This window comes from Gorilla gorilla, chromosome 13 (assembly GCF_029281585.2).
Source record: "Gorilla gorilla gorilla isolate KB3781 chromosome 13, NHGRI_mGorGor1-v2.1_pri, whole genome shotgun sequence".
NCBI classification, from domain to species: domain Eukaryota; kingdom Metazoa; phylum Chordata; class Mammalia; order Primates; family Hominidae; genus Gorilla; species Gorilla gorilla.
In genome coordinates, this window is record NC_073237.2 from 88,596,643 (window position 1) to 88,605,463 (window position 8,821).

At 56.8% G+C, this 8,821-nt stretch overlaps 1 protein-coding gene across 1 annotated transcript; it reads left to right on the forward strand.

Annotated features, from left to right (window-relative positions):
• Positions 1-1,358: 1,358 nt before the first annotated feature.
• LOC101143399 (receptor-type tyrosine-protein phosphatase V-like) lies at positions 1,359-7,169 on the forward strand. The gene is made up of 13 exons (XM_031014906.3): positions 1,359-1,433; positions 2,440-2,578; positions 3,276-3,398; positions 3,994-4,098; positions 4,275-4,425; positions 4,785-4,852; positions 4,982-5,069; positions 5,176-5,254; positions 5,361-5,437; positions 5,583-5,711; positions 5,854-5,970; positions 6,076-6,701; positions 6,952-7,169. Exons 3-11 carry the CDS (start codon positions 3,364-3,366, stop codon positions 5,857-5,859), a joined length of 738 nt encoding a protein of 245 aa, XP_030870766.1. The 5' UTR covers positions 1,359-1,433; positions 2,440-2,578; positions 3,276-3,363; the 3' UTR covers positions 5,860-5,970; positions 6,076-6,701; positions 6,952-7,169.
• The last annotated feature ends 1,652 nt before the right edge of the window (positions 7,170-8,821 follow it).

The window sequence follows — 8,821 nt, forward strand, 5'->3', positions numbered from 1 at the left end:
CTTTCTATCCCAGTCTCTCCATCTACGTCCTATTTAAGACCAGTAGTTACTAGACTTGCCCTTTTGAGATTATTTTCTAGATCTTGTAATAGTGTTTCCTTCTCTTTTATTTATTTTTGCTTTTTTTTCCTTGGACTGTGTGCTTTCATATAACCTGTCTTTGAATCTACTGATTCATTCTGCCACTTGATCAATTCTACTGTTGAGAGATTATGATTCATTTTTCAGATTGTCAATTGAGTTTCTAAGCCCCAGAATTTCTGCTAGATTCTCACTCTGTTGCCCAGGCTGGCGTGCAATGGTGCAATCTCAGCTCACTTTAACCTCTGCCTCCCAGGTTCAAGCAATTCTCCTGTCTCAGCATTCTGAGTAGCTGGGACTACAGGCATGCACCACCACACCCAGCTAATTTTTTGTATTTTTAGTAGAGATAGGATTTCTACTAAACCCCATGTTGGCCAGGCTGGTGTGGAACTCCTGACCTCAAGTAATCCGCCCACCTTAGCCTCCCAAAGTGATGGGATTACAGGCGTGCACCACTGTGCCTGGCCTCTGCTTGATTTTTAAATGTTAATTCTTCATTAAATTAATCTGATAGAATTCTGAATTCCTACTCTGTGTTATCTTGAAGTTGTTGGGCTTCCTCAAGATGGGTATTTTGAATTCTCTGTCTGAGAGGTCGTATAATTTAATCACTCCAGAATTGGTCACTGGTGCCTTATTTAGTCCATTTGGTGAGATCATGTTTTCCTGGATGCTCTTGATTCTTGTGGATGTTCAATGATATCTGAGCATTGAAGAGTTAGGTATTTATTTCAATCTTTGTAGTCTGGAGTGTTTGTATCCATCCTTTTTGAGAAGGCTTTCAGTAATTGAAATGGGATTGAGTGTTGTTACGTAAGCCTGTGGTCGTTGTGGCCTCAGGCAGAGCTATGAGGCCAAGAGTGCTCATGCGCACCAGGCTTTCTTTTTGGAATTCGAGGTAAGGCCTTTACCACCCTTGGGCTCAGAGGACGGAAGACTGGGACCTGTCTGAAGGTCTGGAGGGAACTCCCAGTTGCACACTTGCCCCCACTGTCCCTTTCCTGGCATGGGGTGAGATGGGTCTACTTCAGCAACCGGTGCCTGCCCTTGATCCCTGCAGGAGCTGAAGGAGGTAGGCAAGGAGCAGCCCAGACTGGAGGCTGAGTACCCTGCCAACACCACCAAGAACTGCTAACCACACGTGCTACCCTGTGAGTGCTGGGGGCAGGAGAGGAGGCATGGCAGAGGGCTAGGGCTTGGCGTGGGAGCAGAGGGCTTCATGTGCCCAACCCTGAATGCACAGCTTTCACTCTCTGCAGATGACCACTCCAGGGTCAGGCTGACCCAGCTGGAGGGAGAGCCTCATTCTGACTACATCAATGCCAACTTCGTCCCAGTAAGGGCCACCAGTGAGGCTGTCCATGGGATCTGGGATCTGCTCGGGAGATGGGCTGGTTTGCAGGCCACACTTACCTTCATTAGCTGTGACAGCTCTCTAGGAGATCACCAGCTTGGGCTTCATGAGCTCAATCCAGCAGGTGTCTAGCAAGGGTCTACTGTGTGCTGGGCTCTGTGCTGGGCCTGCAGGAGGCAGAGCTGTTCGCCACATTCCCCACCTTCAAAGGAGCACGTAGGCATGTGTGTGACATTCACCACACACTGTGACAAGGGCTGTAATAGAGGAAAAAACACTACTCAGGGCACATGGAGGAAGGGGAAATTTCATCCACCTGAGGAATCAAGAAAGGCTTCCCAGAGGAGGGGACATTTGATTTATTGAAGGATGAGTAACATTTTGATAAGTGATGAAAGAGGGAAGGACATTCTGTTGACTGGAAGAAGCAGCCAGAGAATAGCCAGGCAGTAACGTTCAGGCAGTGTGTGAGAGTGTGTGTGTGTGTGTGTGTGTGTGTGTGTGGTGGGGGGTGCGTAGGGGTGAGGGAGTGGGGAGGTGCTGGGTGGTGGGAGATGTAATGGGAAAGATAGCCTGGGGCTGTGAATGGGCTGAATGAAGGAGGGCTTGATTGTTAGGCTGAGGGCTTTGGACTCTATTTGGTAGGCAATGGGGAGCCATAGAAGATTTTTGAGCATGGGAGAAACACAGTTTGGTTTAGGAAGGTAACTCTGGGTGGGTGAAGAGGGTGGCCTAGATGGGCTATTTAACTCATGTCAGTATCTTGTTTTCATTGGGGTTTTTCTTGTCCCTTTGGGGTGGGACAGGGACGGGGGTGATGTCTCTGAAGTCAGCCCTCCTGGTTTGCATTCTGGGTTCACACGTGTTCCTGTGTGTGCACACATGTAGGTGTGTGCACAGCATCCTCACTCCTGGAGGTCAAATGTTGGAAATCTGCTGTGTGCTTGACACCAAGCATTGCCCGTTAACCATGTTCCTGACCTCTGCCTCCTACGCCCCAGGGCTACACCCGCCCACCCACAGGAATTCATGGCCTCTCAGGGGCCTCTCAAGAAAACACTGGAGAACTTCTGGCGGCTGGTGCGGGAGTAGCAGGTCCGCATCATCATCATGCTGACCATCAGCATGGAGAACCGGAGGGTGAGTGCGCCTTGCAGGCTCCTGGAAAGGCCACCAGGTGGCGCACGTTCTCCTTGTGGGGATGGCCCCGTTGGCATCTTCCCGTGGGAAGGCGGGGCAGACTGGAGTGAGGCCAATCAGGCCTGGAGGGTGGTGGAACTACCTCCCACCCAGACCCAGGATGGGGTGGTCCCTGGGATGGGGAGGCAGTGGGAGGAACCAGGTATGTAAACTCCCAGCTTGGCTTAGTTTCTACTGGCTTCTTGCCCTGGGCAGAGAAGGCACCAAGGGGTAGGGACTGCCCAGGGCCGGTGTCAAAGGTACCATCATGGATCCTTCCTTTCGATAAGCCTGGCAGATGCAGGGCCCTGGGACAGGCAGAGAGGCTGCCGAGTCTGTCCTCTTGCTGGAGCAGTGAGCCTAGGGCCGCTGGCCGCGGAATAAGGGCTGTTCTGTTTGGCACAGGAACCTGGTGGCTGACTCAGAATCCTGAGGGTCATGAGAGGTCTGAGGGCAAGGGTGCCAGAGCCCAGGCAAGGGAGAGCAGCTCCTGGAGGAGGGAGCCTTGGAGCTGGGTTATTACAGAGAGCAGAATCCCAGCAGGGTGGCAGGGACCAGAAAGGTGGCCAGGGAGGGGTGGGACTGAGTAAAGCAGGGGGCAGCAGTGATAGGGCTGGGCCCACAGCTGCCCTTCCCCTCTCCAACCTTCTGGTCCCAGGTGCTGTGTGAGCATTACTGGCTGACCTAGTCTACCCCGGACACCCATGGTCACGTCACCATCCACCTCCTAGCCGAGGAGCCTGAGGATGAGTGGACCAAGCGGGAATTCCAGCTGCAGCACGTGCGTGCCCCAAGGATGAGGGGATGGGACAGGCATTAGAGCTGAGACCCCTGAGAAGGTTGCCTCACTTCCTGGGTCCCTGGAGCCCTCTCTTTCGGAGGACCACAAGTACTCAGTCACCACCCAGGGAAGTGTGTGTTAGGGAAGGGGTAGAGAGGCACAGAGAAGATTAAGGGTTTATCTGAGGCTGCACAGTGAGGGAAAGGAAGAACAGGAGAGACATGATGGTTCCTGACCTCCCCCATGCCAGCTCAGGGCTCTTGCCTCACCCCATGCCCCCTGTGCCCATCTTCCTTCCCAGATTGTGCACTCCTGGGGCAGGAAAGCCAGAGACCCGAATCACTCCTCTGCCCAGGCACCCTCTATATGCAGAGGTTACCCAGGAGGCTAGAGAAGGACCCGAGGGCTCAGGAAGCATCCTGATTGGGGAGACATAGCTGCCACCCTCAAGGAACAGTTGGTCTGCATCATCCCTGCCCTTAGGCAGCTGGGGAAGAAAGTGTGAGATCTGGGCCATGGGAACTTGGAGTTAGGAAGATAAGGAGCAGCAGCAGGGCCCCTCTGCCCCCTTGTCCCCTTCCCACCCCCTTCTTAGGTTGTCCAGCAACATCAACGGAGGGTGGAGCAACTGCAATTCACCACCTGACCTGACCACAGCATCCTTGAGGCCCCCAGCTCCCTGCTCGCCTTTATGGAGCTGGTACAGTAGCAGGCAAGGGCCACCCAGGGCCTGGGACCCATCCTGGTGCACTGCAGGTGACAGCAGGTGAGTGCATAGGGTGGAGAGCCCCCTGCCTGGCCTGGGGGCGTGGAGGGCTCTTGGACTGTGGGGAGAGCTGGGGACATGGGCAGCCTCTTCACCCATTCAACTCCTAGGGGCTGTCCCTGCGGTGTGGGCATGGGCCAGACGGGCACCTTCGTGGCCCTGTCGAGGCTGCTGCAGCAGCTGGAGGAGGAGCAGATGGTAGACGTGTTCCATGCTGTGTATGCACTCCGGATGCACCAGCCCCTCATGATCCAGACCCTGGTGAGGGCCCTGCAGGCTGGGCTGGGCAGCTGGGACCCTGAAGGAGTGGGAGGGAGGTGGGTGGCCACAGGGTTACAGGAGGGACCAAGAAAGCGAGCTCATGGGGCACACAGAAGACCTTGGGGAGAGGGTTTCAGACACATCACCATCCTACCTGGGCTGTGCTTTCTATTCTGTGAAAAGGGAGGTGGGACAGGACCCTGTCAGCTTTGACACCATGGGACGGTGGAGGGAAGGTTTCTCAGTGGCTCCCTCTCCCCTCCTACCTGATCCCTGCCTTGCTGGTCAGGGCCTGAAAAATCTCCCTGCAGGCCCCCCTCGCTCCTCACTGAGCAGCCTGATGCCCTTTCTCCTGGCAGAGCCAGTACGTCTTCCTGCACAGCTGCCTACTGAACAAGATTCTAGAAGGACCCCTCAACATCTCTGAGTAAGTCCCAGCTTCCCTGTGCCTCCCACAGGCAGGCTTCCTGCTCCTGTTCGTGGGCAGAGCTGAGCGGACTAGAACGGGGAGCTAGGGAACCTTGAGTGCCTTCTCCCTCTCCAACCCCCCCACCAGGTCTTGGCCCATCTCTGTGACGGACCTCCCGCAGGCGTGTGCCAAGAGGGCAGCCAGTGCCAATGCTGGCTTCTTGAAGGAGTACGAGGTACACTTCAGACCGGGAAGCGGGTGACAGCCAAGGGCAGCCTTCCCCTGCCGAGCCAACCCTGCAGTGAGACCTCCCAGCCTCAGGGCACCCATCTCCTTCCCAGCTCTTGCTGCAGGCCATCAAGGACGAGGCTGGCTCTTCAGCACCCCCGCCTGGCTATGAGCAGGACAGCCCCGTCTCCTGTGAGTCTCACTGTGGACCCTGTGGAGGGGCAGGGGGCCAGCGTGGGCAGGGGGCCAGCGTGGGCTGGGGGCCTCTGGCAGCTTCACCCTCACTGTCTTCCCTCAGATGACCGTTCTCAGAGGCAGTTTTCTCCGGTGGAGGAGGCCCCCCCTGACGACATGACGGAAGCCTGGCTCTTCCCTGTGAGATGATGCTGGTTTTGCCACTGTTTCCTGCCCTCTCTGACCACCTGTACTTCCTGGGTTGGGGCTGCTGGGGGCTCCCAGAGTTGTGGGCTGGGCAAGGGACACCTTCAGTCTCTGGAAGCCAATGAGCTGTGCTCTGCAGGGTGGGCCCTCTGGCCGTGATCATATGGTGCTGACTGGCCCCGCAGGGCCAAAGGAGCTCTGGGAGCTGGTGTGGCAGCACAGGGCTCATGTGCTTGTCTCTCTTTGCCCACCCAGTGTCATGGAGAAGGTGACAGAGCAGAGGACAGAGGAAGGGAGGCTCAGGAGTTAGGGCTGAGGATGGAGGCGGGTAGTTTGTGGTGCTGTCTGTGACCAGGGCAGAGGGGCAGAGATCTCAGGAAGTTGCCTAAGCAGCCCTAACTTGGTCCCAGCCATAGGAATTCTGGCCAACGGAGATGCAGCCCGTAGTCACAGACATGGTGACGGTGCACAGGGTGGCTGAGAGCAGCACAGCAGGCTGGTTCTGTACCCTCCTCAGGGTCACACATGTAGGTGCTGGGGCCACAGGGCATGGAGTGGTGTGTGGGGGAAGAGTCCTGTGCAGGCTTCCTCTGCCCTCTCCAGCACCAATGCTGATCATGTCTTTGCCGCAGGGGGAGAGCAGGAAGGAAAGGGAGGTGCAGAGACTGCAATTTCCATACCTGGAGCCTGGGCATGAGCTGCCCGTCACCACCCTGCTGCCCTTCCTGGCTGCTGTGGGCCAGTGCTGCTCTCGGGGCAACAACAAGAAGCCGGGCACACTGCTCAGCCACTCTAAGTGTTGTTGGACAATGGTCTTGGGGGAGTGGACACTGGAAACCCCTCCCTGCCCCTCTGGCATAGCCTCAGATCTCCCTGGGTCCTGCTTGGGTTATGGGTCAAAAGGACACAGTCTCACAATGCCCCTGTCTTCTCCACACCCTACCCTGTCCTCAGGAATATGGTGGGAATTTACTGCCTCCCTCCCTAGGTCCAGGCTGGCCGGCTGACCAAGTGTCCGGTGTCCCTTCTCAGTCCCTGCGCCCAGGTTGGGTTTTCCCACATCCGCGGACACCCCCGCCACACCCCCTTTAGGTACCTCACCCACCTCTAGGTCAGTTGCAGCAAGGGTGCGACCCAGCTGGGCACCTTCCTGGCCATGGAGCAGCTGCTGCAGCAGGCAGGGTCTGAGTGCACCGTGGATATCTTTAACGTGGCCCTGCAGCAGTCTCAGGCCTGTGGCCTTATGACCCCAACACTGGTGAGAGGCGACCAGGGGCGACGGGGCTGGCGTGGGGGCGTGGGGGCTCAGCTGTGGGAAGGGGCGGGGGGATGAGGGAGCTTCTTGCCCAGGCCTCTAGGCAGCACCACCCGGGTAGCCACCAGGTGGCGCTGTGGACCGCTGTGCATTCTCCCAGATGGAGCCCTAGGGATTGGGGGACACAAGGGAGCCTTTTTCTGTTAGATTGGGACAGGCAGGGCGAGCCTGCTAACCCTATGTCCATCTCCAGAAGCAGTATGTCTACCTCTACAACTGTCTGAACAACGCGCTGGCAGACGGGCTGCCCTGAGTCAGCACTGGTCACGGTGCAGGAGAGGTTTCTGCCCTGTGGGATGGGGACAGCATTCCTGCCACATCCACGTGGGCCTGGGCTCCCTGGAAGGGCGGCCTCCACTGGGCCCTGTGCTGCGAAGGTACAGGGTCTTGGAATAAAGACCTGTGGCCAAGCCTGAAGCTCAGTGTGTTCTGTCTGTCCGTCCTCAGGCCTGGGCCCAGCCTGTGGGTCTCGTGGGCAAACATGGAGCCGGGATGGAAGCTAGGACCTGGAGTCTGGTTGAACTTGGTGACCTATGGCCCCTATGCTGTTGGTTTTTCCCCTGAAGCAATCCTCTCCCTGCTAATCCTCCAGTTTCTAAATTTCCTCAGACTTTGGTCTCTCCACGTCTAGTTTCCTGTGGTGCTAAGCCCTGGATTCAGAATCACAGCTCCAAATTGTTTGTCCTCTGCCCCATCACCCTGTACGCACCACGCTGTATGCAGTAGGGTTTATCCTGTTTCCCACTTCCCTTCTCCTGCCATCCCCAGCCTTCTCTACCTGCCAGAGCCCCCAGGGGCCACCCTCAACCCCCACCAGGATGGAGGTGCCAGAGCTACCCTGTTACTCGGAAGGCAGGCGCTGGAGGCACCCCTCAGGCGGAGGTGCCAAGTTTTCCCTGCTCCTTCGCTGTCTCCTTCTTCCTCCCCTCTACATAGGAGGTGGGGGAGAAAGCAGGGAAGGCATATGGAGAAAGGAAAAACCAGGAGGAGCAGCAGAGACCAGAAAAGAGGGTGGGGAGGCAGCTGTCTGTCCCACACACTGTAGGACTGCACTGCATACCATGTGCATGATTGCTGGTGGCCACATGAGCTCCTGCCTGCTTCCCTGGTCAGGCTGGGAGTTTCCAGGTGCAGTGCCTGATGCTGGACACTAACTGCCCCTGGTGGAAGGCCCTGGGAGGACACAGAGAAAGCCTGGACAGATCAGAGCAAGAGTCCCTGAAATGGAGTTGGGTCTCCCCAAGGGGAAGTGGGGAGAGCTCTTTGGCCAACCTGAGTTCCTACTAAGGTGCAACAGGTCAGAAGTCAGGAGGGTCCTTCTCAGGCCTGGTTGAAGAAGGGTACAGAGGTCGTGCTGGCTGCTCAGCCGGGAGCTTTCCCAGAACGAGACTAAAGCACTGGTGCCCTCCCAGGAGGACTAAATGCTGGTGTCCTCCATATGCCATGTTTATCAGGAGCTGAGGGTGGGCCCCCTAATGACCCTCACAAAAGCAGGCTGGAGGCTCTGCTCTGAGCTGCCCAAGTCTGTCTCAAGCAGCTGCTGCTGAGGTTGCAACAGGGCTCAACCGTGGCTTTTCCACTCCGGGAAAATCTCACATTGGAGCAGCAGGAGCTGCAAATGAGATGGAGCCAAGGCTATGGTTGAGTGAAGGAAGTGCAGGCTGGCCTGTGGTAGCTTTCTGCCATAGGGCAGAGGTGGCTCGATCTGTGAGTCTTTCTGGTCATGTAGGCCCATCCTCTAGCCTTCTTAGGAGGCTCATCTTCTACTTTCAGCGCCATGGCACCAACAGGAGGCCTAGGGTCAGGGTCTGCTCATTTCTTGGTCCGGCTATGCAGCCCCTCTAGCCCTGGGAGGTTATCGGAGAGTGGAGAGGTGTTGATGAGAGGATCCTGGCATGTGGAAGGACAGGGTGGAAGAAATCCTGGATGCCTCTGAGGTCCCAGGTTTCTGGTATACCCTCTGGCTGGACCATGGGGAGACAGGGCAAAAAAGGAAGGAGGGGGGCCCACAGCCTGCTCTAGCTCTGCACTGGGGCTTGGCTCAGCATGGGAGAGACCAGAGA

Excerpts from the sequence above, each read along its gene's own strand:
- LOC101143399 (XM_031014906.3), top strand. The coding sequence starts at position 3,364 with ATGAGTGGACCAAGCGGGAATTCCAGCTGCAGCAC. Across the intron at positions 4,099-4,274 it reads TGCTCGCCTTTATGGAGCTG|GGGCTGTCCCTGCGGTGTGG; the intron begins GTACAGTAGCAG and ends TTCAACTCCTAG. Across the intron at positions 4,853-4,981 it reads GGACCCCTCAACATCTCTGA|GTCTTGGCCCATCTCTGTGA; the intron begins GTAAGTCCCAGC and ends CCCCCCCACCAG.